The sequence below is a fragment of the Ogataea haglerorum genome (genome assembly GCF_019207285.1).
Source record: "Ogataea haglerorum isolate 81-453-3 chromosome Unknown 81-453-3_NODE_12_length_311171_cov_96.283249, whole genome shotgun sequence".
Lineage (NCBI taxonomy): Eukaryota > Fungi > Ascomycota > Pichiomycetes > Pichiales > Pichiaceae > Ogataea > Ogataea haglerorum.
Window position 1 is genome coordinate 276,405 of NW_025065162.1, and position 25,518 is coordinate 301,922.

At 50.0% G+C, this 25,518-nt stretch overlaps 16 protein-coding genes across 16 annotated transcripts; 9 read left to right on the forward strand and 7 right to left on the reverse strand.

Annotated features, from left to right (window-relative positions):
* Positions 1-200: 200 nt before the first annotated feature.
* KL911_004283 (uncharacterized protein) lies at positions 201-1,010 on the forward strand (the record flags this gene model as incomplete). The annotated part of the gene is made up of 1 exon (XM_043199557.1): positions 201-1,010. One exon carries the CDS (start codon positions 201-203, stop codon positions 1,008-1,010), a length of 810 nt encoding a protein of 269 aa, XP_043053107.1.
* A 141-nt stretch (positions 1,011-1,151) lies between these two features.
* KL911_004284 (uncharacterized protein) lies at positions 1,152-2,693 on the forward strand (the record flags this gene model as incomplete). Its single annotated transcript, XM_043199558.1, has 1 exon — positions 1,152-2,693. One exon carries the CDS (start codon positions 1,152-1,154, stop codon positions 2,691-2,693), a length of 1,542 nt encoding a protein of 513 aa, XP_043053108.1.
* Positions 2,694-3,429: 736 nt separating this feature from the next.
* Positions 3,430-4,785, forward strand: KL911_004285 (uncharacterized protein; the record flags this gene model as incomplete). The annotated part of the gene is made up of 1 exon (XM_043199559.1): positions 3,430-4,785. The coding sequence occupies one exon, from the start codon at positions 3,430-3,432 to the stop codon at positions 4,783-4,785; it is 1,356 nt and encodes a 451-aa protein (XP_043053109.1).
* A 7-nt stretch (positions 4,786-4,792) lies between these two features.
* On the reverse strand, positions 4,793-5,932 carry KL911_004286 (uncharacterized protein; the record flags this gene model as incomplete). The annotated part of the gene is made up of 1 exon (XM_043199560.1): positions 4,793-5,932. One exon carries the CDS (start codon positions 5,930-5,932, stop codon positions 4,793-4,795), a length of 1,140 nt encoding a protein of 379 aa, XP_043053110.1.
* A 301-nt stretch (positions 5,933-6,233) lies between these two features.
* KL911_004287 (uncharacterized protein) lies at positions 6,234-6,800 on the reverse strand (the record flags this gene model as incomplete). Its single annotated transcript, XM_043199561.1, has 1 exon — positions 6,234-6,800. One exon carries the CDS (start codon positions 6,798-6,800, stop codon positions 6,234-6,236), a length of 567 nt encoding a protein of 188 aa, XP_043053111.1.
* Positions 6,801-6,904: 104 nt separating this feature from the next.
* On the forward strand, positions 6,905-7,447 carry KL911_004288 (uncharacterized protein; the record flags this gene model as incomplete). Its single annotated transcript, XM_043199562.1, has 1 exon — positions 6,905-7,447. One exon carries the CDS (start codon positions 6,905-6,907, stop codon positions 7,445-7,447), a length of 543 nt encoding a protein of 180 aa, XP_043053112.1.
* Positions 7,448-8,623: 1,176 nt separating this feature from the next.
* Positions 8,624-9,811, forward strand: KL911_004289 (uncharacterized protein; the record flags this gene model as incomplete). Its single annotated transcript, XM_043199563.1, has 1 exon — positions 8,624-9,811. The coding sequence occupies one exon, from the start codon at positions 8,624-8,626 to the stop codon at positions 9,809-9,811; it is 1,188 nt and encodes a 395-aa protein (XP_043053113.1).
* A 186-nt stretch (positions 9,812-9,997) lies between these two features.
* Positions 9,998-12,442, forward strand: KL911_004290 (uncharacterized protein; the record flags this gene model as incomplete). The annotated part of the gene is made up of 1 exon (XM_043199565.1): positions 9,998-12,442. The coding sequence occupies one exon, from the start codon at positions 9,998-10,000 to the stop codon at positions 12,440-12,442; it is 2,445 nt and encodes an 814-aa protein (XP_043053114.1).
* Positions 12,443-12,456: 14 nt separating this feature from the next.
* KL911_004291 (uncharacterized protein) lies at positions 12,457-14,460 on the reverse strand (the record flags this gene model as incomplete). Its single annotated transcript, XM_043199566.1, has 1 exon — positions 12,457-14,460. One exon carries the CDS (start codon positions 14,458-14,460, stop codon positions 12,457-12,459), a length of 2,004 nt encoding a protein of 667 aa, XP_043053115.1.
* A 318-nt stretch (positions 14,461-14,778) lies between these two features.
* On the reverse strand, positions 14,779-16,425 carry KL911_004292 (uncharacterized protein; the record flags this gene model as incomplete). The annotated part of the gene is made up of 1 exon (XM_043199567.1): positions 14,779-16,425. The coding sequence occupies one exon, from the start codon at positions 16,423-16,425 to the stop codon at positions 14,779-14,781; it is 1,647 nt and encodes a 548-aa protein (XP_043053116.1).
* A 380-nt stretch (positions 16,426-16,805) lies between these two features.
* On the forward strand, positions 16,806-18,092 carry KL911_004293 (uncharacterized protein; the record flags this gene model as incomplete). Its single annotated transcript, XM_043199568.1, has 1 exon — positions 16,806-18,092. One exon carries the CDS (start codon positions 16,806-16,808, stop codon positions 18,090-18,092), a length of 1,287 nt encoding a protein of 428 aa, XP_043053117.1.
* Positions 18,093-18,138: 46 nt separating this feature from the next.
* Positions 18,139-18,986, reverse strand: KL911_004294 (uncharacterized protein; the record flags this gene model as incomplete). Its single annotated transcript, XM_043199569.1, has 2 exons — positions 18,139-18,156; positions 18,216-18,986. The coding sequence occupies 2 exons, from the start codon at positions 18,984-18,986 to the stop codon at positions 18,139-18,141; spliced, it is 789 nt and encodes a 262-aa protein (XP_043053118.1).
* Positions 18,987-19,231: 245 nt separating this feature from the next.
* KL911_004295 (uncharacterized protein) lies at positions 19,232-21,196 on the forward strand (the record flags this gene model as incomplete). The annotated part of the gene is made up of 1 exon (XM_043199570.1): positions 19,232-21,196. The coding sequence occupies one exon, from the start codon at positions 19,232-19,234 to the stop codon at positions 21,194-21,196; it is 1,965 nt and encodes a 654-aa protein (XP_043053119.1).
* Positions 21,197-21,339: 143 nt separating this feature from the next.
* Positions 21,340-21,585, reverse strand: KL911_004296 (uncharacterized protein; the record flags this gene model as incomplete). Its single annotated transcript, XM_043199571.1, has 1 exon — positions 21,340-21,585. The coding sequence occupies one exon, from the start codon at positions 21,583-21,585 to the stop codon at positions 21,340-21,342; it is 246 nt and encodes an 81-aa protein (XP_043053120.1).
* A 730-nt stretch (positions 21,586-22,315) lies between these two features.
* On the reverse strand, positions 22,316-23,512 carry KL911_004297 (uncharacterized protein; the record flags this gene model as incomplete). Its single annotated transcript, XM_043199572.1, has 1 exon — positions 22,316-23,512. The coding sequence occupies one exon, from the start codon at positions 23,510-23,512 to the stop codon at positions 22,316-22,318; it is 1,197 nt and encodes a 398-aa protein (XP_043053121.1).
* Positions 23,513-23,665: 153 nt separating this feature from the next.
* KL911_004298 (uncharacterized protein) lies at positions 23,666-25,105 on the forward strand (the record flags this gene model as incomplete). Its single annotated transcript, XM_043199573.1, has 1 exon — positions 23,666-25,105. The coding sequence occupies one exon, from the start codon at positions 23,666-23,668 to the stop codon at positions 25,103-25,105; it is 1,440 nt and encodes a 479-aa protein (XP_043053122.1).
* Positions 25,106-25,518: the final 413 nt, after the last annotated feature.

The window sequence follows — 25,518 nt, forward strand, 5'->3', positions numbered from 1 at the left end:
ATCGACTCCCGCGCACAAGGCTTTGTCTCTGAGAAAAATTTAGGCATCCTGCAGGTTCCCCACCTTCTCCACTTTCTCCGAGCATGGGTGTGTCTGGGGTAAATGCTGCAAGGGCGACTATCGCCCTCTGTCTGTGAAAAAGTCCGTTTTGCACGCTATAAAGCGGCCATCAAACGCTAACGTTTCTTCATCATTCAGCTATGCCACAGTCTATCAGAAGAGCCAACCCACCTATCAGTGAATCCGTCTTCGAGATGTTCTCGATGAAAAACAGACTCGTCATTCTCACCGGCGCGTCCGGTGGCATTGCCCATGAAGTCGCTCGTGGCCTTGCAGAGGCGGGGGCCAACCTCGCGCTCTGGTACCACAAAAACCCCTCCGCAAAGACGCTGGCCGAAGAACTGATTTCCAAATACGGAGTCAAGGCCAAAGCGTACCAGGTGGACGTGCGCCATTATGAAGAGGTCGAATCTGCCGTTGCTGCTGCGCTCGCAGATTTCGACGGCAAGCTCCACTGCATGATTGCCAACGCAGGCATCCCTGCCAAGGCCGGTGGACTGGACCAATCTCTGGAGGCTTTCCACGACGTGGTGGACACAGACTTCAACGGAGCGTACTATTGCGCCCGTGCAGCAGGATTTGTGTTTAGGAAACAGGGCTTTGGAAGCCTGATTTTCACCGCCTCCATGTCGGGCCACATCGTCAACGTACCACAGCAGCAGGCAGCCTACAACGCTGCCAAGGCAGGCGTCATCCACCTGTCCAAGTCGCTTGCTGTTGAGTGGGCCGATTTTGCCAGAGTCAACTCCGTCTCGCCAGGATACATCGACACAGCAATTTCCGGCGACTGTCCGTTCGAAATGAAGGAGGCTTGGTTCAGGTCCATCCCTTTGCACAGAGACGCCGATCCACGTGAACTCAAGGGTATCTACCTGTATCTGGCATCGGACGCGTCCTCGTACACGACCGGCAGTGACTTCATTGTCGACGGCGGATTCTGCTGCCCGTAAATCTCCAGTCCGCACCAGGTGCACACACACCCTGTGACGTATGGGCTTTTTCCTGCAACCCCAGGTTTTTTCCTAATGCGGAACGCAAGTGTGTAGCTATAAATATGCGTCTGAATATTGGCTTGTCCCCTAGCTCTGTAAATGATTCGTCTTAACACCACCCCCATCGAGGAGATTGTCGGGCCTGCCATTGCCCAGGTGCTTCCCAAACACGAGAAACCCTGGTGGAGAACCAAACACCTGCTCGTTCTCAACTGTCTGATGCTGGTCCCGCTGTTGTCGTCTGCTACCGCAGGCTACGACGGGTCGCTGATGAACGGTCTGCAGTCGCTGCAAGAGTGGCGGGACTTTTTTGGCAACCCGCATGGAACTATGCTTGGTTTCATCAACGCAGCACAAAATTGCGGCTGTCTGATTGCGCTACCAACGGTCGGATGGCTCACCGACAGGATCGGCAGAAAACCCGTTTTGATCAGCGGTCTTTTTGGAATCATCGTCGCCACCATCATCCAAGCAACCGCCTTCTCGATGGCCCAGATGATCGTGGCTCGATTTATTGTCGGTGCCGCTGGTATGTTTGCCGTGCAGCCCGTGTCACTGCTGACTGCTGAGCTGGCGTATCCGTCCTTTAGAGGAAAACTGACGTCGCTGTACTGGTGTATGTGGTATCTTGGTGCCATCTTGGCGTCCTGGTCGTGTTACGGCACCTCGGGCCGCGGAGACTCGTGGGCCTGGAGAATACCCACCATCTTGCAGGCCGGCTTCCCTTGTGTCCAGCTTCTTTTCATGTGGCTCGTTCCAGAGTCGCCTAGATGGCTGGTCTCCAAGGGAAGAATTTCTGAGGCTCGCGCCACCCTCGTCAAGTACCACGCCAACGGCGACGACAAGCTGCCACTGATCGACGTCGAAATGACAGAGATCATCCAGGCGCTCGACCTGGAGAAAGAGGCAGCCAAGTCCAGGTGGCTGGACCTTGTCAGGACGGCCGGAAACAGGAAAAGAACTTACATCGCGCTCAGCGTCGGTGTCGGTGCGCAGTGGAATGGAATCGCCGTTGTTTCGTACTACCTCACGCTTGTTCTCGACACAATCGGCATCACCTCCTCTGATATGCAGTCGCTGATCAACGGCCTGCTCCAAATCTTTAATCTTCTGGCTGCGGTGACAGGTGCCCTTGTGGTGGACAGATTTGGCCGCAGATCTCTGTTTCTGTTCTCTGGAATTGGCATGCTGATATCGTACATCATCTGGACGGCGTGCTCGGCAAAGTTTTCTCAAACTGGCTCCAAACAGTACGGCCGTGCCGTTCTCGGGTTCATCTTCATCTATTATTTCCACTATGACATTGCCTACACGCCACTGCTCCTGGCGTATCCAACAGAAATCTTCCCGTACCATTTGCGTTCCAAGGGCATCACCGTCGAATTGTTTGGTGTGTACAGTGCTCTGCTAATTGCGGCGTTTTGCAACTCCATCGCCATGGACCGCATTGGCTGGCGCTATTACATTGTGTTCTGCTGTATTCTGGGTGCTCTCGTGGTCAACACCTATGTGTTCTACCCGGAAACCAAGGGCTATTCGCTGGAGGAGATTTCGCGGGTGTTTGACGGTGAAGACACCGTTGCGCTGGTGGAAGATCTCGAGTCGCTCAAGGCCACTGCAGAGCATCACGACACCGTCTAGTTATGTAGTCAATATCAGGGCCAAAAGAGGCAGAAGGCGGCTCATTGTGGGTCTCAGCACTGGGGCTACGTTCAATGTGTGCGCCGTGTAGTTTCTTTGCATTGCCTGCAACACTTCGTGTGACTCGGGCAGCAGCCGTTGACGACTGCGGATCTTGGCGCTCAGTTTCAGCTCCAGCACGTCTCTTTCCCAATCGCTTTCTGAAGGCCACGGTAGTGCAGAAAGAGCGCTCTTTTTTGTCTCGTTGGTTTTTAGGACGTTGAGCGCCGTCGACGTCTCCACGATCTTTGCATTGGACATCTCGTAGACGTTTCTGCTGCAGAGCGAGGAGAGCAGCTCGTAAGTGTTTTTGTTCTAAAATTAGTGGCAGCAAGAGTATACTTACGTAGGCAGGACAGAATTTGGTGCACTCTGACATCAGCGCTCCAACGTAGTAGCATTTGCACACCTCGTTGGGGGCCGTGCAGGACAAATAACCGCTGCGTGCGCGATCGTGGCATTCTAAATAGTAGCCATCGTCCTAAGGTTAGAGTTTTCGGGGAGCTCTACTTACGCAGAGTGGTCCGCAGTTAAGAAACGCCTCGGCGTTGAGTAGCGCAACTGTATTCAGTGCAAGTAGCAGCACTATTAATAAACGAGCCATAAAAAGGGGATAAATAAAATGACTAAGAATGATTCCTTCGTCCCACCGACGCGACGACAAAAAATAAGCCATTTTAATTTATTTCTCTTGTCTATGGCAACTTCTGACGCTCGCACAGGCGCCACTAGCGCGATCCGGAAGAAGCTCAACTTTCACGACGAGATTCTGTGGCGCAAGTTCTCGTCCCGCAGACTGCTTTTGGTTGAGTCGCTGTCTCTGAGCTCGAAAAAAGCGTGCGAACAGGACGCAGAAATCGCGGTCTGTGCACAAACCCTGCAGCAGGAGTTTGGGTTTCCGAGAGAAACGCTTCCCGAGTTTGACAAGCTTGTGCGGCTGGCAATCCAGAGTGTGCGCAGAAACAAGAAACGGTCGCAGAAACGGCTCGCCAACCGGCGGCGTGAGAAGGAGGACCGGTCGAGCACTGAGGAAACGGCGAGTCCGATATACTCCGACTTGGTCAATGAGGACGCTTTCCACGGCGGCACCAAGTCGGACGACGCTGAGACGGAGTCCAAGACAGCCATTTCGGCCCTTGTGGCGCCGATGCTCCACCGACCTTTCACCAACTCGCTGCGGCAGCTCAACATGGATGACGAGTTCCGCGCCGCTGCAGGCCGGCTGTTGATCAGCATCAAGAAGTCGCGGACGTGCTACGAGCTGACCAAGTCGACTGCGCGCTCGTTCGAGTCGATCGAAGGGTTTGGGTCGGCGTGCATCTCGTCTGCCGTCATGTTTGTGCTCGAACGCAGCTTTGGGCATCTCTCGTTCGACTCGGTCATCTACATCAGACAGAAACTTAATAGCGACTTTGTCTTGAGCTCCATCATCAAAGGACTGGACAACGACTCTCTCGAAGTGGCGCAGTTGGGCGAGTTTGTTGCAGCACAGCTGTTCAAAAAGCTGGTCGGGGGCTGCGTCAAGGACTTCGGCTTCAACGAGGTGTTGTACCCGGTCGCAGACATCTTTCGCAGCATCCTGGAAAAAGACTATCCGTTCAACCCGCTGCCAAACCCCCCTGCACGCAAGTCGTCCATCCTGTCGCGGTCTCCGTCCTCCGACACCCTAATCACTGTGGTCATCCGCTTCAACACCAAGGACCTGCGCTTCATATACCCCTCGAGCTCGTGCTCGCCACCGACTGTGCTGGAACTGATCACCAACTCCAAGACCGCGTTCGGCATCGTCAATAATAACCGCATCCTCAAGATCCGCAACGCAGAAACGAAAACTCTAATCAACAGCGACCAGGAACTGGAGAAATTGTTTGATGCTACTAAAAACAAGCCCAACAAGCTCATCGAGCTGGAACTCATCTATCACAACATGCAAGATTACCTGAATCTGAACTTCGACACCGCTTATACGCGTCCGCAGCCTGCTCCGCCGGTGCTACATCCGCCGCTCCCGCCTTCTGACCGGCCGCCTTTCAAGTTCCAGCCGCTGCTCTAGAGCTTGTCTACGAGACTTTCATGTTGTTGATGGCCAGCACCAGCTCCTGAGCGACCTGTTTTTCGTCGCCAACAGGGTGCTGTCCCGCAGGCGACCCCCCTGGCTGGTCCTGCTCGTTCTCCTTTTCGTCAAGCTGCCTTTTCTCCATGTTCTTGCGCTTCTTGATGTTGTGGCTCTTCGCCACGAGTTTTGGCAGCTTGTCGAAGCGCACCACGAGACTGCGGCCCTGGAACCGTGCGCCGTGGAATTTCTCGATCAGCTCCACCGAATCCTCCAGACTTGTCGTTTGCGCGATCGCAAACCCCTTCGAGACCCCGCTGGGTTGCGTCTTGAGATACAGCTGTACGATCTTGGGCCGTCCCGAGTTCAGGAAGCTCAGCACAGAGAGGTACGTCGCGTGGAACGGGATGTTGCCGACAAATAGCCGGGTTGGACTGACGTACTTGGCCGCGGTGTACTGGACGAGCTGTTCGACAGGCCGCTCGTTGTCGTCGACAGAGGACTCGGACTCGGACGCAGAGCTGTCCTCGTCGAAGTCCGGGTTCAGAATGGAAGAGTAATTGTTGCCCAGCTCCACGCGCTGCCTGGTTTTACCGGGGTATTTTTTCGGGGAGCGGTACGCGCGTGGCTGGTGATTCTGTGGAGGGGCGGCAGTTGTGGCGGGCGCGGGTTCGGCATAGGGAAACGACACAGATCTCTGTCTCGGAACGGGCATCCCGTACGTGTAGTACGGGATGAACGGCGCCATCGGGGCCGGCACAGGCTCGATTGTGGGGAAGAACGGAGCAACACCTTGTTTAGCAGGAATTTGTGGCTGATACGCACTGAGCATATGACACTGCAAAACCACGCTGTAGTACTCGTACCCGTCCAGCCGGCTTACGATTCTTGCCGCCGTGTCGTAGTCATCCGTCCCCAGAGACGCCACAGACAGCCCGTTGGTGTGCATCTCGTAGATCTGGACGCTTCCGATTGCGTCGAGGTCGATTGCGAGCGGCTCCAGCAGCTCTTCCAGGTCGACTCTGGTCATGGTGCGTGGCAGGTTCAGCACGTTGACAATATACTGCGGATCAGGGGCCTGTGGCAGGTATGGGTGGAGGGAGGTCAACAACCCCCCTGCCGACTTCTGATCTGGTTTCTGGGACATCGCAGAGGTGCTGATAATCAGTGGGAGGTGTGTGTGAGGCAGGTCTGGTTATGATGCAAAGTTGAGCAAAATAACTTTACGCAAATTTGCTTTGGAGCCTCCCGTGGATGTCACCTTCTACTCAAAACTCTTATGATATCTACACTTTATAAATTAAGCTGCTCTTCACAATAGCGAACAATAGATTCCATGCACAACGGTCGCGAACGCAAAAGAGCACACTCCTCGCACCTCGCACCGCACACCGAACACCACACACCTGTGTTATGTCTACGCCTACACTCCGTCTATGTTACAACAGTCACTTGCGCCACTTCTTCTTGCCGTTCTTGAGCCCCTGCGGCTGGCGGGGCTTCTCCTGTCTGAATCCTAGGTCTCTGGCGAGCGCCGAGTCCAGAGAGATGCCGAACTTGTGGATCCGCTTGAGACTGGCCTCCAGCGGTGCAATGTCCTCCTCGTTGCCGAACTTTCTTGCCCGGGCAATCTTCTTGTTCAGCAGCTCAATTGCTGCCTGCTTCAGTTCCTCTGGATTGAGGTTCTTCTTCTCCTCCTTGGCGGTGTCTGGCGTTTCCTTAGAGTCTGTGGCCGTGGCCGTCTGTGGCGGCCTTTCGGCGTCTGCAGCCGCATTCTCAACGACAGCCTCCTGCTTTGGCTCCTCCGGCTTTGTTTCTGCCGGCTGCGGCTCCTGTTCTGGCGCCGACTCGTCCTTTCCTGTGCCAGAATCGTCTCCCGCGTCGAGCTGGGCCTCGATCTTGTCGGACTCCTCCAGGCGCGCAATCAGGTCTGCCTTGACCCCGTTGGTCGGCAGGCCTCTCTGCTTGAGCAGCTCTCTGAGCTGAGGCACCGTTTGACTTGCGTAGGCGGCCATTTCTTATATCTTGTGCAACGCGATGGTAAACAATTTTTACAGCAATTCGAAATTCAGCAGAGCACAGCCGTGAAGAAAAAAATCGTTTTATTTCCTATATATCCATGAGCGCTGTGACTCCTGTGCAGGTCAAATACTGCGGCGTGTGCAGCTTCCCGGTGGAGTTCTGCGAGTTCGGCAAGAAGTTCAAGAAATGCAAGGCCTGGCTCGAGGAAGACGATCCAGAGCTGTACAAAAAGTTGTACTCTGAAAGTGCGCACAACTCGTCGCTGTCATCTGAAAAAGAGGCCAAGATCTCCGAATCACTCGCCAAAATGCAGCTGAAAGAGGAGCGCAAGCTGGAGCGCGAGCTGCAGTCGCTTAAGAGCTCGAAGGTGCTGATAAAGCGGATCCAGCGCACAAAACACAAGCACGTTATTGCCATCGCAGGTCTCGAGGTGTTCGACGTGGACATGAAGAAGATGGCCAAGACTTTTGCATCCAAGTTTGCCACGGGCGCGTCGGTTACTAAGAACGCCGAGAAGAAGGACGAGGTGGTGATCCAGGGAGACGTGGGAGACGAGGTGGAAACGTACATTCTGGGGCTCTTGAAGGAGAAGGGTCTGGAGGATGTCAAGGTCGAGCAGGTGAGCGAGAAAAGGAAGTGATGTACGGATTGATGAGTGGATGAGTTGCTGTAGCTTGTGGATGCCTTTGGAGCGGGCGTGCGGTGTTTGAACCGGGATATCTGCATTACTTACCGGTGTGAACCATTTGGTGTGAACCATTTGTCTCCTTAAGACTAGACTAGTGAGTTCACACCATCTCAAGACTGTTTTCAGTAACCTAGTTGGCTCAGGCACTTCCACGCCTCCCCTTTGTGGTTCACACACGAAACATAGCTCTCAAGGCTGGACAGAATTCCGTGACGGCTTCAAGTCGGCGGCCACGAAAATTTCAAGGATTGTTGTGACCGAAAAGCAAAGCTGAGGCTACACGGGACGCTGTTCTTTCGGAGAGAGCATAATGCCTAAGAAAACTTTTCGGCTCATAATTCGCAGGCAGAAGTTACCTGCGTTAAAGAGACATTTATTGTTCACGACGTCAATAAAAGAGCTCCTCTTGGAAACCATTTTTGGTACAGCCTCCCTTGGTCGCATGCTGCCCTGCAACAAGCTGTGCACATCACGAGGAGTACTGTCAACTGAAGCTTTTTTGTAGGGAGCTTATTTTTGCAACCATTTGCACGCCGTTTAGTTGCAGCCCTTTGACAACAACGTTATTTCTTCCACTGTCTAATAAGACCTGCCATATTCTGTATGAATGAGGAATGGGGGGGCAAGCAAGATTGTGTCATTGTTGATTGCGGCACGAAAAGCTGTCAACGAACGCCTCCACTGGCAGAGTTCTCTCTATACCAAATGTAGCCAGAAAAACTAGTCTTCGAAGTATCAGCTAAGAAATGGTTTATTACGCTGCCCAGATTGCTAACACTTTCTAGATTTGATTTGTCGTCTCCTTATTTGATCACACAGCCTGCTATAGGTTGCGGAAGTCGTGTCGTCGGCCCCTTTTAACGAGTTATATATATTCCAGCGCCGTGGTCAACCGCAACCGACACTCCTACAGCTTCTCACCAACTTGTACTAGTAGCATCCTAATCCCCACCCTACCACGTGCGCTCCTTGTCGGAGTCCCATCAGCATTGTAAAACCTAAACCAGGTCCCCGATGATGATCATTTTGCGTGATCTTCGTCACGTGAATTGACTTAACAATTTACTTAATCACCCTTATTTTCTATATTTTTTTCGGAATTTCTAAAATCAAGCTCTTGCTTTGCACATGTCGTTTTACGATGTTCTGCAGCGAGGAGACGAGTTCATCCTGAAAGACCGTCCCGCCCATTCTCGCATCTGGAATTTTTTCTCCCAAGCCACATGCATGGCCGTCGTGGGTGGTAGCAAAGCCATCCTCGGTCTGTTCTACAACGTTAATGTAAAGGGTCTGGACAATCTTGACCATGGGCTTGCAAAAGCCCGCGCCGAGAATCGCGGATTTCTTACGCTTATGAACCACATGTCCGTTTGCGACGACCCGTTTATTTGGGCCTGTCTACCGTGGAGATACTTTATTTCGCTAGACGACATTAGATGGGGACTTGCCGCCTCCAATATTTGTTTTAATTCGAAGGCGAGCAGCACATTCTTTTCGCTTGGGAAGCTATTTGCCTGTGAGAGGTTTGGTCGCGGGCCTTTCCAAGGGGGTCTGGACGCTCTGGTGCGCATTTTGTCTCCAGATGACACACTGGATACTGACCATATTTTCCAAGGCACCGAGAAAAGCGCTCCGGTTGCTAGTGTGCTGGCAACCGACGTGCGATCATTCTACTCTCCGAGATACACGCCGCCGATACTTCGGTACAAAACGTCCTGGGTCCACATTTTTCCCGAGGGCTACGTTTGCCAGTTGAAACCCCCACACAATAACTCGATGCGCTTCTTCCGGTGGGGCACTGCGAGACTGATTCTCGAGCCGACGGTGGCACCTGTCGTAGTTCCCATTTTCTCAGACGGGTTCGAGAAAATCGCCCCAGAGGCCAAGGTGGACGACGTGGTAGACTCTCTGCTCCCGCAAGGAATCGGCTCGAACATCACGGTTAACATAGGCAAGGTTCTGGATGACCGTATAATAGAGGCTTTCCGTGCCGAATGGCGTGCCCTATGCGATAAATACCACGATAAGTTGCATCCGAACGATCTCTCTTTTGAGCTCAAATTCGGCAAAGAGGCAGAGGCTCTGCGCAGCCGTGTTTGTGACTATTTGCGGGAGAAAGTGGCGCAACTGCGGCTTGAGAACGGCTTTCCTCCCGAGGACGAGCGTCTCAAGTCACAAAAGTTCTGGAGCGAGTACACCAAAACTAACGGCGCCAGCGCCCCAGATATAGAGTTTGTCGGATACAACTGGGCTGTCCGTGCGTACCAAAAAAACACCAAGAAGTACGACGAGTACGGAAACGAAATCTCCAAGTGACTTGCCTGTATATATAGACTGTCTAAAGTATTCTGGGCTGTGCACCCAAATATATTTTGAGGAGCTGCCCCACCTTTTTTTATCTAAATATTGATGGATCGAGTTTTCAGGACGTTGAGTCGTTGGCACCGGCGGGCTTGCCGCCCGCCGCTAGCCATCTGCAGGCAGAATGCGACTCCTGTGGGGATGATTTTTCTCTCAGCCAGGTTCTCGTCCGCGGTTTCCACCGAACAGACGGATTTGGAGGAGCTTGTCTCCAACCTTAAATCAGACCTCCGAGCCATATATTTTTCCAAACATATTGCGCCCAAAGGCAAGGCCGACCAGCTCCAGGGAAAGCTCAGACAGCTGTTATATTGCATGTCGGGCTCCGAATTTTCGAAAAGCGAGCTCCCGTTTATAAACAAGATCGTCCATGCCATTGATCGAGAATCAGATCCCATGGACGTGTTTACCGCGCAGGAAATGCTAGCGCTTCTCAGAGCTGCTGTTCCTGCCATGACAGCTGAGGAGGTGAAGAATATAGATTTTTTCCCGCGGTTCTACACCTCGTTGAGGGAATCCAAAGAGTACCAACAGGATAGAAATATAAGACTGCATTTATTCGAGCTGTTTTTCAATTACGTGCTAGTGAGCGACAAGAGCGACATAGCGATCAAGGCAATAGAAGCGTTTATAGAGGAGGAAGCTTCTTCGAGACATGACGACGTGACGGTGGAGGTGGTGGATATAGCTTTGGAGGCTTTTACTACCGTCACTCCAGACACCGCGACAGTGGTTAAACTGTTTGAGATCAGCGATCTTGGCAATGAAAAGCGGTCTGAAGAGCTGCTTGCTGCGTTTTTCAGAGCTGCAGACGCTGAAATTGGGAAAGATTACGAAGACAACCAGGTGGCCGCAAGATTAACCGAGGTTGTAGGTATTATGGAGCGCAAAAAGAATCAGCCGTTGAACGAATACATCAATCTCCTGTATTTTGCTACCAAGAACAAGTTCAATGGGTGCTCGAACGAAATCTTGGATAGACTGGTAAGGCTCACGGATTGTTTCAGGAATAAACTAGGAAAAGAAATCAGAGGCGAGGAGCTGGCTGCGATTGTTACTGCAGCACTCAAGCTCGGCCTCAGCAAAGCCGCAGAGAATCTACTGGAGAATCTCGAGTACGAATTTGCTGAATTCAGCCGACCTGAATGGCTGGCATATATGCAGATCAAGGTGTACAAGGCTGCAAACAAAAAGAGCGTTATCGATCTGATCCGCAAAATCAACGCCGATCTCGAACACAGTTACCAAAAAGACTTCCGTGTTAACGACACCGAAACCTTCAATTATGTGGTCAGCGCGTGCTGCTACTCGGAAAAGAGTTTGGACTTTGTGAATGCTATTTCTGAGTTTTTCGAGTCAGAGTATACAGTGACACCGACAGCCGAAACGTATGCAGCATTGATCGAACACCAGCTGGATGTTGGCAAATGCAAAGAGGCCTTGGAGCTGTTCGAAGGGTCCCTTGAACAACCTATCGAGTGGGGGGACGAGGAAAACAGCATTTTTGCTCCGGTTCTGTTCCGTTTGCTCGAGAAGTACTGTCGAAACAGCGACGATGACATCTCTTCAAAGGTGATCCTGTACAAGCGGATCAAGAACTATGGGTATTCCTTGGATAAAGCCGCCCTCAAGGCCATGATAGACATGTTTCTGGAGCAAGACTGCGCGGGAGACGCAATGGAGCTTTTCCATATCGAAGTGGTGGAGCATTCAAAGGAAGAAAGCCAATCTGTGACAAAGTATGAGCCAATTTTTGAGTCCTTTTACGAATACAGCACCACTGCAGAAGTCAGCACCACTCGGAATTGGCACGTGTATGAGTTTCTCCATCAAAACTTCATAATTCCATATCAGAAATATTATCGTCTGATGGAATACTTTATTTCTCACAATGAACCCAGACGAGCACTCAAGATGTTTGCAAACCTAAAGGCGCTGAGCAAAGAGGCCAAGATCGCTCCTCCAAACGAAGAAGTGTATATTTATCTCTTCCGCTCCTTTGCGCGGTGCAAATTTGTGGAAGGAGTGCAGAAACTCCATTTGGGAGCCAAGATGGATCTGGCCATCAACATGGACATCAGGCTACTTAACGCCATAATGGAAGGCTACTGCGCTATTGAGGACTCCTTCAAAGTGAGAGACACATTCCACGTTGCCTATTCGCTCCCGAGATCGCGTGGACTCAACGCTGAGAGCTGCTATTGGATGCTCCGCTCGCTCAGGGGATACACGCTCAAGCACGTGAGGGATTTTTACACCAGTCTGTCGGCATACGATGTTCTGGCGGACCCACGCATCTTTGGCGAGTATTTGATTGCACACTGCTCCTTTGGTAAGTATGAGACGGCGTTGCGCGTTCTGGAGGAAAACTTCTATAGCGACGGAGGCCATTTGATAGACAGACGTGTTCTTCGCGACATGTACAACTGGTGTGTGGATGAGGCCGTGAGGACAAATTTTGAGCGCTTTGCGACGCGCCACTACCCTGCACTATGGTCGGAGCTCAAAAAGAGCGGCGAGCTAAGGACCACAGAAAACGAACCACTGGATGAAGGATACAATCAGGAACGACCTCAACTTGTGTAATGCAATATATGTGTTCACTGTTTCGTCTGCAGCTGTGTATTATTAACCTTGGTGGCAAAACGAAGCGAGTTGAGTGTTTCATTAAAATGTTGTAATTTGGTGGATATGTTAACAAACATGAGAGTCTTGGAATCTCCGCCAAGCGAGTATTGGAGAAGATATGTTAGTCTTGAATTTCTGTATGGGATATGCTGGCTCCTCTTGCACAGAGAGGTTATCACGTCGCCCAGAGAGCTGAGAGACCGGTTGATGGATTGCGTTTCTTTAAGACGCTCTCCGGTCACCATCGATTGCGAGATGCGCTCAGATCCAGCCAGATCTATGAGATTCAGCTTGCCGTTAACAGATTCACCAGTTTTCTTGTTGTGGCCGCACAGTTGGATCATGAAAATGGAGTGAGAACGCGACGACCGATGGTTCACGTTCGTGGACGCGGTGGCGCGGTTTTTGTTGGCGTTTTCCAGAATATGAGCTACCTGCTCCTGGTTTTCTAGTGCAACTGTGGTCATATCGGTGATCGTAGTCGTTCGCGTGGCTTCGTCGTGCTTGATTTCATGCTTGACAGCATCCAAATTGCGAAGATAAGACTCTGTCATGAGGTCATTGATGTTTTCGTTGTATATTTCTAAAAACTGGCCTGTGATGCTAAACTCCCAGCCATTCTCCTTGGCCGAGCGGCTTCTTTGAAATATCAGGTCCACAGCACGCGGGATTATTCCGTCCGTCACGCTCGACATTGTAAATGTCTTGCCCGAACCGGTCTGTCCGTAAGCAAAAATGCACACATTATAGCCGTCCAAAGCGCTTTGAACTAGCTGGCTGATTTCATCGAATATCTCTGAGTTGGTCGAGTCCATGCCGAACACCTTGTCAAAACCGAATTTGTAGTTCTTGGGAGCAGACTTGCTGAAGCCGTAAAACGGTTGCGGCGCGACCAGTGGCTCGGTAATTATTATATGCTCTTTACCGTCGCTCGAGTCAGCAGATGCAAACATTTGGTGCTTGAAACAGTTTTCAGCCTGTTCCGGCTTGACTCTGCAGAAAACGCGAATGTTCCCTTTTAAATCCTGGAGAATGTTATGTGTTTTGCGACGGGTCTGTTCTTCGGACAGAAGCTGCTCTTTCAATGCGACAGTAGAGTTCGCAAATTTCGCGGCGTCGTGCTCTTTTTGCTCCAGAAGCCGGACCTTCTCCTGAAACTCAGTCTTGAGCGTTTGAATCTCCCGGCGTATCTCGACCGTTTTTTCTTCAAACTGTGCGGACTTGAGTCTCGCAGAGTTCACTTGTGACTCAAGCTCCTGTTTCTCTTCCTCTTTTTTTGCAATTTCTGCCCCCACAGCCTCGCATTTGAGATCGACAGCAGCTGCTGCCCGAGCAATCTCTTTCTTGTCCTGCTCCAAATTATTCAGCTCCCGTGCAAACTCTCTGTCCACAGCTTCCAGCCTGACGCGCCTTCGCTCTATGATGCGCTCGTTCTCGCTCTGAAAGTGCGCCTTTTCCTCGTTGATCTGTCTTACGAGTTCGTCTTTCCTTTTCTCCAATTCTCGTTTGGCATCGGTGTAGGCAGCCTGTTTCTGGGCTATTTCGCTCTGGACCCTTGAGTCGCAGTCTGCACTTAGCTGCTCAATTTTGCGGTTAAATTCCAGCTCTGTCTGGCGCCGGTAGAGCTCAAACTCCTGTTTCAGCTCAGCAATCTCGCTCTCCAACCGTTTGTCTGCCTCTGCAAGCTCATTTTCCTTCTCTTTGTATCGCTTTTCAAGCTCAAAAAGCTGATTGTTCAGCTTCTCAAGGTCCAGCTCGAGTTCAGGCAGGTCTGTGCGGATTCTCCAGAGCTCGCTGTTGAGATCATTCAGTTCCTGCTGGTTCTTGTCCTTCCACTCTAGCACCTTCTGGAGCTCCAGTTTCCTGCTCCTTTGGATGTCTTCAATTACCTTTGCTGGTTTCATTGCCTTGCGGGGAGGAGACCTGTCGCCTATGCGTCGGGAGACCGAAATATTCGAGATGTCTTTTAGTGTCATTTGTGATAAATCACAACATTATGCGACAGGAAAAAAGTTGTGTTACAAAACGGTGGAATTTAGCGGATGCAATTATTACAGTCAGAATCAAGCTAAGGAGGCTACGATGCTAGAATTGAGGCGATAATGAAGACGGAGGCCAGTTGTTCAACACGGAGCTCTGATCCTGACTGAGTTCCGAGATGCCGTCTGGCCATGTCACTGTCGGAAATAAATAACCAGCTACCATAGCAGTCTAATATCTTGTATCCTAAAATTAAATCAGCAAATAAATAAATACTACAATAGTAAACCTGGTAGCCATAAATTTATTCACCACTATTTCTTTCCATTCTGGAACTGGGACTCAGTCACACCAGCTCCCATCGCCGCAGTACTACTAACACCCCCTGAGACAAGTTTCACAATGCTGTCGATGTATGCAGCACCGGACCATTTCTGGTGCTTGACAACCTCAACTTCGTCCTCGATCTCCTTGGCCTGGATGTTTTGTCCGTAGGCCTTCATTCCAATCTTGGAGTAGTCACGGGCAAAGTTGTCGATGGCCAAAGCGGTGGTGTGCAGACCGGCCAGGGTGATGAATTGCCAGATGAAGCCGAGATCGGCCAGCTTCTGGATGTAAGTCTCCTGGTCGGCAGCAGACATCGCAGCGTTCCAGTTGAACGAAGGCGAAAGGTTGTAAGCAAGCCATTTCTCTGGATACTTGGCCAGAACGCCCTCAGCAAACTCCTTGGCCTGCTCGTAAATCGGTAGCTTTGTCTCCATCCACAGCATGTCGGCGTACGGAGCGTACGCTCTGGCGCGGTTAATGGCACACTGCGTGCCTCCCCGGTATCTATAGTAGCCCTCTCTGACTCGTGGGGCATCCCAGTCAAAGAAAACGTCCTTTCCGAGGATCGACTTGGCCAGCTCCTTGGCCTGTCTGTGCGAGTGGCCGCTCAAGGGAGTCACGGTCGAGGTGAATTGCCTGATTGCCTCGTCCTTGTTCTTGATATCAGAGGCCTTGATCTCGTCAACGACGGCCTCGTGGAACAGCTTCAGGCCTGCCTTCTCGGTCCACTGCTTCTCGATCTCTTCGAGCTCTGCGCCGTATGCTCCTTCCTGCTCGGCTCTGTTCATCACTTCCACCAAAGGCTCCACGTCTGGGTTGGTGGCACCGATAATGAAGTAGTGGTCTCTTGTGTCAATTGTCGAGGTGATCAGAGTGGCAGCCTCAGAGTCGGTTCTGGCCACGCAGAGCAGGTCCGAGCCGAAAATGTCGGCCGAGGTCCGGATCGCGATTAACCTGTTGATGTGCTCCTGGATGGGAACCAGCACCTTTCCGGCCATGTGGCCGCACTTCTTCGTTCCTGCGGCCTGGTCCTCGATGTGGATGCCTGCAGCGCCGGCCTCGATAAACAGCTTCGTCAGCTTGACGATAGCAGTGATGCCTCCGTGACCGGTGTCGGCGTCGGCGATGATCGGCCTCATGAAGTCGATGTACGGCAGCTTGGCCCTCTCCTCCTTGGAGAGGGAAAATCTCTCGTGCCTCTGTTTTCTGTCGTGGAAAAGCTGGGCGAAAAAGAGATGCTGCACCTTATTAGGAACGGTGTCCATAGGGTAGTCGGCAAGGTCTGGCGAGGGCTCGTTGGACGTGGAGGCCGTGGCAGAACATTGCCAGCCAGAAACGTAGATAGTGTCCAGGTACTTGGCCATCTGCGTCACGTGGATAGGGTCCAAGGCACCGAAGGTGAAAGACACAGTTTTATTTCTGTGGTGCTCCTCGAGCAACTTGAACGCCTTCTTGGCCATGGTGTCAGAGGCGTTCGGGTTCTTGACGGTGGACCGTCTCTTGGCAATTTCCTCTGCCGGATAGACTCTCTTGACGCCCTTCCAGCGAGGCTCTGCCCACCATTTCTTGATTTCCTCGACCTCCTTCTGGAAGTCGCGCTCCTCTTGGTCGATGTCGATCTGTGTGTATGCCATTGTTTTCAGGTGAGTACAGCTACCCCAGAACTTGCCTCTTTATATATTTGCGTCATTTTTCAATTCCATATCCCCTGATGAGTCGCGGGACATCGGGGGACCAAAGGATGCTTTAATCCTTGCTACCAAAAAAAATATCTTGCGATACCCAATACGGAAAGTCCGGGGGAAAGGCGTGGGCTACGTCATTTCCGTTCGACCATTTTTCCATTCCACCTCCAGGGCCGCAGTACTTGCGCATACACCGTGATGGTGCCATCAGACACGGCGCCGACAAAGGCCCGCGCTCGCCCTTCGGCCCATACTCCGAGATGACTACCTGATGACTCCGGGGACACCTCATCCTTGCACCAAATCGCTTTCCAAGTTTTATTTTTTGCATGAGCGAGCTCGAGTTCAAGGACGTGCTCAGACAGGTGCCGACGATCGATGAGGACGTGCGGCGCGTGCTGCAGGCCCTGGGCGAGCCCCAGACATATTTTGGTGAGGACAAGGCAGATAGGCGCGAGCGATTGGTCGATTTGCTCGGCAGAGACGAGGACCTCCGTGCTCGCTTTGCAGAGATGACCGGGCTCGACCGCGGAGACGGTTCGGACGCCGACGAAGATGAGGAGTTTTACACGCCAGGCGGCGAGGAGCTGTACGAGGCCCGCGTCTTTCTGGCCAACTACTCGCTTGCACGGGCCCGTGACCGAATCAAGTCTCAGACAGAATATTATCAGAGCCATCGACCGGTCGAAGTGCTGCAGGAGCGTCGCAAGTACAACGAGTCGCTGAAGAGGATTGCAGCCCAGGGCTCCCAGGTGGTTTCTGACCGTTGCACTTCTGTGCTGCGGTACTCCAAAGACCAGGAATACCTGGCCTGCGGCTCGTGGGACGGCAAGACATACTTGATGAATCGGCAGCTGGGGAAGCTGGCCGTTTTGGACGGACACGAGGAGAAGGTGGGCGGGATAGATTGGCATCCCCACGTGAACAGTGTGGTGGCCACGAGTGGAAGCGAGGGGCTGGTCCTGTTGCATAATGCCGCCACGCAAGCCGTGGTAGCGACTCTCAAAGGGCACGAGCAGAGAGTGGCACGAATACAGTTCCACCCCTCGGGTCGGTTCTTGGCGTCCGCATCGTTTGACCTAACGTGGAGGCTCTGGGACGTGGAGACAAATAAGGAGCTGTACTACCAGGAAGGCCATTCGAAGGAAGTGTTTACTCTGGCGCATCAGCCAGATGGGTCTCTTCTTGCAAGCGGCGGGCTAGACGGCATTGGCCATATATGGGACTTGCGGACAGGCAAGTCGATCATGGTGATGGAGGACCACGTTAAGGGGATATATGCTATGGACTGGAGGAAAAACGGGTTTGAGCTTCTCACGGGCGGCGGAGACGCCAACCTGAAAGTCTGGGACATTAGAAACAACCGCAAGCCGAAGCAGAATATCGTGGCGCACAAAAAGCTGATTTCTGATCTAAAAGTGTCTGGCAACGACAAGTTTATGGTGACCGCGTCCTACGACGGCAACCTAAATATTCTTTCCTGCGACAACTGGCTTGTGATCAAACAGTTCAAGGCGCCAGAAAAGCTGATGTGCTGTGACATTGCTCCAGATGACGAGACGATTGTGTCAGGCGGCTGGGATCGGTGTGTTAATTTGTATAGTAGCAGCTTATAGAGTGTAAATTGGCATTTCACTGGTGAAGCCGTCGAGGACCACAAAATTATTGAGCGGGAGCTCCCTTCGTCCCAGCATGTTGATGAGATCCTGCGACACTGCGCCGCCGACGATCGCACTGACGGGCTGGAACTCGCAGAACGCCTGCTGCGCCAGCTTTTCCACAAGCTCGGGTCTCACTGTTTCTTCAGGTAGCTTCAAACGGCTCGCAACCTCCGCCACCTTCGAGCCAAGCTCTTTCGCATCGATAGCGACATCTTCAATCGGCCTGCCTATCTGCGAGGGTATCTCTAGCAATGCAAGCAGAATGGGCAGCACGGGGCTTATTTTTTTGAGTTTTCGTGGAGTGGGAAAATAATACTTAAGCTTATCATTGCTGTTGATGAATATGTCAGACAGCGGAACGAACTTGGTTTTGACAATGCAGTTTTGCAACTCGACGTCGTTCTCCACGATCTCGGTGATACTCACAATCTCCGAGGTCGGACTGAGCGGACCCACCTTCTTGGGAGTCGGATTTTTCTCGTATTTCACAGAGGACTCATGCTCAATTAGGTCGACAAAAATGTAGCCGTAAAGACCGTGTGTGCCTGTTGCGTAGAACGGGATTTTGAGTTTTCTTGTGATGGCATTAAGTCTTGTGAGTTGTGTTCTATCGAGCCCTGTGGCTACGACCAAGTTGTAAGACAGGAAAAAGTCCTCTGGTTTTTCCTGCCAGTCGTCAGTGCTCACGGTCAAATTCACTCGAGGGTTCAGATCTCTGATTCTGGCCTCGGCAGCAAGCACTTTTGGCTGCCCAACCTGCGTTTTGTCGATGAAAAAATTGGCATTTAGGTCCTGGTCAAGCACCTTGAAGGAGTCAATCACGGTGATGGCGCCAATGCCTCCGAGCATTAGGTTCTTGACAACCTCGCAACCTACGCTAGTCAGGTTCACCACAAGCACTCGCGACCCGCGCATTCGGGTCTGGGCCTCCATTCCCCACAGTCTAATTTGACGGTCATAAAGCTTGATTTCGTCTGGCGGTCAGCTCCTAACAAATTCTAACATACCTTCGCTCAACGTCTTGGCACTCATGATAACAATTACTCAAATTATACTGACAAATAATTTAAACAATATTTGTTTCTCTGAACAAAATGGATTTACTAAAAATCTTGGATGCCAAACCTGAGCCCACCATTGCAGACGAGCATTTCATTGTGAACGAAGATTACCAACTGTCAAATGACTACAAGATACCGACCCCGATGAGCGACTTCCAAAAAGAACTTACAGACCAGATCGTGTCCCTCCACTACAGTGACATACTCAAATTCTTTGAACGGGTGGACGACACCCAAGAAAATGACCGCGTGGTGCTAGATTCTTTGGAAACAATGCTGCTGAATACTCAGCTGGTGTGCTCGCATCCATACCTTCTGATCGACCACTATTTTCCTAAAAGTCTTACTGCAAGAGATATCCCCAAAAGACTCTCGGAGACGAGTTGCAAATTCAAGATCCTAAGCGATCTGCTCAATCTGCTTGATGGCATCTACAATGTGAAAGATAAACCAAGCTTTGACGTCGCTATTATTGCGCGGCCGGGGAAGACACTGGATCTGATCGATGCGCTCTGTCTAGGCCACAAGTGCAACTTTAAACGGTACTCCGGAACCAAGCTCAGGGAAGCATCCGGATCAAACAAGAAACACGTCAATCTGAATGTGCACCTGTTCCCCTCCGACATGAAGAATCTTACTGCCGAAACAACCACCAGAATGAAAATCATCATTTCTTTCGATATCAGCTGTTCTTTGGACCACGACAAGGTTCTAAAACTCAGGAACCGAAGTACAAGAGTCTTACGGCTGGTGCCTATCAACTCGATCGAGCACATTGCACTTTATTTCCGTGATTTGGTGGCTACGAGAAACTATAACGACTATCTGAAGCCGGTCACGGCAGCTTTGGTGGTTTTGAGAGACAGGGTGGGCCAACTGCCTTCAGAATTGCGTCCCATTTACAGCAAGAACTTAGAGTTCCTCACTAACTGGCTGTGCGATCCAGAGGTGAACAAGTGGCCGCTAATGGATATGACCCCCATCCCGGTGTATACCGCCAGCGACGTTGAGAAGTCGCTTTTGACCGAAGTAAAGTTCAATTTCGACAATGATGACTTTCTAAAAGAAGAGGAAACCAAGGATAACGAGTTGAACTTGAACTTCAATTTTAACGGCAAGACACAGATGATAGGACACATCATCCAGCCTAGGTTCAAAAGCAAGAACAACAAGAAAACGGACTTCTACGAGTCGAAGCGTTTAGAAAAGAAATATCTCTCAAATGAGCTCAACTCGGATAATAAGCGAGTGACTGGAATATCAAAAGAAATTGCCATGGACCAGATACTGACGCATACGCTGATGTTTCAGTTCAACCAGACACTTGAGGATTTTATTTTGCTCAACAAAGAGCTCGAGTCTTTTGATCGTTACTATGACACCCACAACAACGGGATGCGAGAGATTTTGTCAACCAATCAGCAGATAACGACCGAGTTAGCGGAACAGGAACTTTTGAGCAACGAGCGCAGCAAGAAGGTCACCGAGTTGAACGAGCAGATAAGCAAATTGAAAAATTCAATCACAGAAAAACAATCCGAAATTGATAAGATCATTTCTGAAGAAGTTCCAAAGGCAGTAGGTGCTCAAAAGTGGCTGACAGCTGACACACAGATTCGGAGCCTGAAGGAGGAGATAGAAAAACTGCGCTCGAAAATTGCGTCCGCTGGTTCTGAACGCAAATATATGCTTATTGAGCGTGATCGGGCAATCCAATCGATGGAAGATTCTGTGCGGGAAACGGAGGAGAAACAGAAACAGATAGACGAGCTGAGGCAGAGAATAGAGGCTCTCAAATTAGAGAGCGATGTCGATGTACTGCAGGACCTGGAGCGATCAAGAAGAGCTTACGAAAAGACGCTAGAGACCAACGAGAACCTGACAGCAGCAATGGAGACCGCATTCCGAAAGGTGACCGGCTCTGAGAGCAGGTCACGCTATGTAAACTACTCTAGAAACGGGCTGCTTTCTAAGCGAAATGCCAGTCCCACTGTGTAATAAAATGTGAAAATAAGCAATAATATACGGAATTGTGTACTATAACCGAGGTACGTTTATTGTCCAAATATTAAACCGATATTTAGTACCACTAACTAGCCACCGAATAGCTTAGATAGCGCGCTCTAGTAAGGCAACGGCACTTACAACAACAAAGCACCAGCAGCAACAGCAGCAGCACCAGCAGCGTAGTAGGAGCCGAATCCAGCAGCAGCACCACCCTCGTAAGTAGAAATAGAAGAGCTGTTTCTGGCAGGACAGTTGGTGACGGTCTCAGCACAAGAAGTGATGGTCTCGGAAAGAGTGCTAGCCTCGGTCTTGGTCAAGACAACAGAGGAGGCAGCGAAAGAAGTAGCAGCAAAGAGCAAGGTGGCGACGGAGAATTGCATTTGTGAAAGAGCGAAGAAAGTTGGTTCGTTAATGGAATATCTCAGTTGGGACAAGCCATATTTATAACGTTTGGAGGCTGGGTTTTGTTGTGGTAAAATTTTGCACTCGGAGGAATGTAAATATCAACCGCTGCCCCGCTTCCTAATTGAGAAGGAAAATGTCCCAAAACAGAAGTAGATTTCACCTGGCAAAATTACGAGTGACGAATCGGGAAATAGATAGACGTATAGAGAAACTACTGCACCGCGTCACGCATAATATGGCCTGGCATTCCTGCAGTATCCTCGCACAACGCGCTTGTCACTCAGATCGTGCATTTCCCGTTGCATGCTTAGAATAGAAAATTAATATTAGACCAGTTTTTACGTGGCTATGAATCTCAAGCGTGGCAAAACGTGCCTCATCCGCTTCCTCTTGGCTGCTTATTTCTTTTTTGGGTTTGCAGCTTTACTTTTCCCGCAGCACACATAAACAAACATCATTACGGTGGTAAATCTAATCAATACGATTGGCTTGCAAACGCGCTCGTTTGGGAAAGTAGAGCGAACGCCATTCTCCCTGATTTATGAGAAAGCATTCCGTTTCCAAACAATAGATATCTCAGAGTAGTATTGTTTGTGGTCTAGAACCCCTGCACCAGGCGTTATCCTCAATCTTGATGGCTGGACATCCCTATGGATCTGGAGAGATCTGAAATTGGGCTTGGAAGTGCGCATGTGTTCCGACTCATTAAATCTGTGTGAGCTTCACGATCGTGTCGATATTGAGATTTTTAGATTCGAAATACTCGGTTTGAATCTTGGACCACAAAAAGTCTGAAACTATGATTGTTTGCAAAATGCTTAGCACCAAGCCGATGGCGTAGAAAAAGTTCGCATTTCCGGAGTTGAGGCTCATCCAGACGTAGTAGAACACCGGCAGCAAAGTGAGAATTAAAATCACTCCGAGGTAACTAAGGAACGGAGAGAATCTGAGCTTCTTGTAGTAAACCTTGAATAAGATCAGCATCGAGTAAAACAGGTTCAGATCGGTCACTGTAGGGTACGCTTTGGCAAAATTCAAGAATCCAGCAAGAATCCACGAAGCAAATAGCAAGTCGTTGCGGAACCTCGTGGCCAGAGGCACGACAAAAATAAACGAATATATGTTGAACACAGAGAGATAGAAGCTGCTGAAGAAGTCAAAGATCTCCGTGAAGAAATACCACCACAGGCCTATGTTGGGCACAATTTTCTTGAAAAGCACAATGGAAGCATAGTTGAGATACAAGAATCGAAGCGAGTTGTTTGTCAAGATGTAACTTGAATACAACAAGGCTGAGACGGAGGCGACGTATAGGATGACTGAGCGTACCACTGCCTGTTGTGAGTGCGTAGATTGATAGACAGAGAACATCAAAGGCACAATAAAATACCAATTGTAGTAAGTCAGATATGTGGAAACTGCCAAGGTCACGATCGAAGCCTTGAACTTGTTTTGTAGAGTAAAATGGAATAGCAGAATCAGAGAAAGATTGTTGACCACTGTCGTTGATTTGGACAGGGTTGACAGGATAGCCAATGGGTTGAATGCATAAAAGGTGGCCACCACCCCTGAGCTGAACTTTGTGGAGTATTTCGTATTTTTATTGATCTGCACCAAAAGGAACCCTATGAAAGAGTCGAGGGCTGCAAAAACGACATTCAAGTGTCTTAGCCTAGAAAATAGCACCAGGAGAAGCGGGGGAAAATGAACCACCTCGCCAGCATACGGATCAATGTTATTTGTGAGCAAGAACACTCCCTCTTGCAGTGATCTGAACGAGGATATAGGCGTCGAAAACAGCACCGAGTTATCGAGAATTGACGTGATCTGTGGATACAGAGCTGGCACTGCCAGTCTGATAAAAAAGCCCGTTGTGAGAATGCTATATGCGGACTCGACCATATTCAGTAAATGAAGAATTCAATTTTCACAAGGGCCCTGAAAAATAAACATTATTTTCGAATAACTTTTAAAATTGTCATTTTTGCCAACACATTTTTAGGGTGGGAGATTGTCAAACTGATTTCGGACCTGTATATAGATTTGAATTGAAAAATGGCGAAGAATAAAAACAAGAAGAAGCAAAATGGCAAAGAGTTAGTGGCAGATTTGGACAAGAAGCTAGACCAGTTTCAACAGACTGAAAATGAGCCTGAGGAAATACATGACGGCCCTGCTCCTGGAGATAAAAAGCACGACGCTACTAAAAAGGAGAGCGAATCGGCTGATGACGAGCAGGCTACGCAAATGAAAGACTCTATTTCCACGACACATCAAACAGAGATTATAGAGGAACTCAAGCGACAATTGGAAGCCAAAGACCAAGAGATTCTACGACTGGAATCCAATAGTCTCAAAGATCAGCTTGAACAGAAAACACAGGAATGCGAGAAATACCAGTCTAACTATCAGGCACTGCTGAGCAGATTGTCTTCGATGAAGTCAGTGTTTCAAAAAATGAAGGAGTCAGAGACTGAGCTGGAGAACACCCAAAGCGAGCTGAAAACATGTAAGGAGACAATCAAAGTTTTGGAGGGCCAAGTTGAGGAAAAGCAGAAAGCTATCGATGCGTTGAACCTATCAGTGACATCATTGAAAGATGAGGCAGCCAATTTGAACGCCGAATGCGATAAGCTGAGCAAAGACTATGCGATGCTGAAAAAGAGTGCCGAACTGAAAGATGACGAGCAAACACTGGAAATCAAGCGACTTGAGACGTCCAATAAAAAATACGCCGTGGAGCTCAAGGAGCTTAGGTCCGAGATCGAGGAATATCTGATAATCGTGAATGAAGAGAAGATTTCCAAGAAGAATCTCTTGCATGAGATGAACGAAACGAAAGCCAAGAATGAAAGCCTGATTACCGAAAACAAGGCTTTGCAAGAGGAGCGCAAATTTCTTCAAGATCAAATCACAGACCTGGAGGCCAGGATTGCAAACATCACGCAGACATTTGAGGGAGAAAAGCACGACTTACAACATCAAATAGAGACCAATATCACTAAAGCAACTGCCACGGAGCAGCAGTTGCAAGAAGCACAGTCGAAGCTGGTGGAGGCTGAGCAAAAACTGGCGCGAATCACAGATCTTGAGAACGAGATTAAGCAAAAGCAGCTCACAATTGGCAAGTTAAGACATGAAACTATTGTGTTGAATGAGCATTTAATGAAAGCCATGAAGCTGGTCAAAAAAGAGTCTACGACCGAAACAGTGGATCGCGAGTTGATCTCCAACCTTCTAATTTCGTTTCTTCAAATACCTAGGGCGGACGCCAAAAAATTTGAGGTGCTGCAACTCATCTCCAACTTTTTGAACTGGGACGATGAAAAAAAAAGACATGCGGGGCTACTGTCGTCGCATTCGAAAACCAATTCGAACAGCGTTTTGAACGTTCCTAGCACGCCCCTTGTTGAGAATTCTGCACCGCGGTCTGGTCAGTCGTTTGTGTCGCTATGGACAGAGTTCCTTGAGAAGGAATCTACGCCTTCTAAGTAAGCATGTACACTGTAATATTTTGTTGCATAAATGGATTCGAACTCATATCGCGTACGCAGCGCGTCGACAAAAACGTCTCTCCAGTTCGCAACCCCAAGAGATACTTGATTGTGAGTACGTGCAGGATCGTATAATTTTTTTACGGGTCCGCTCCATATGTTTGAACTTCCAGCATTAACAGAAAAGGCCCAAGTATGTCTATCATTGAGGGGTTTGGTAAGGGTTTCACAACCATGCATTGGTATTGCAATTGTTTAAAAGAACGGATCCAATTCTTCATTACATCCAGCAAAGTCGAGCTCAAACGTACAACGAGGCCTGCCAGACAACACCATCGTATTAATCAGCCGTCGGTCAAGATTGAATCAGTTTAGTCCAGCGGATATAAAGCAAAACTCAAACTTTCGAACAAA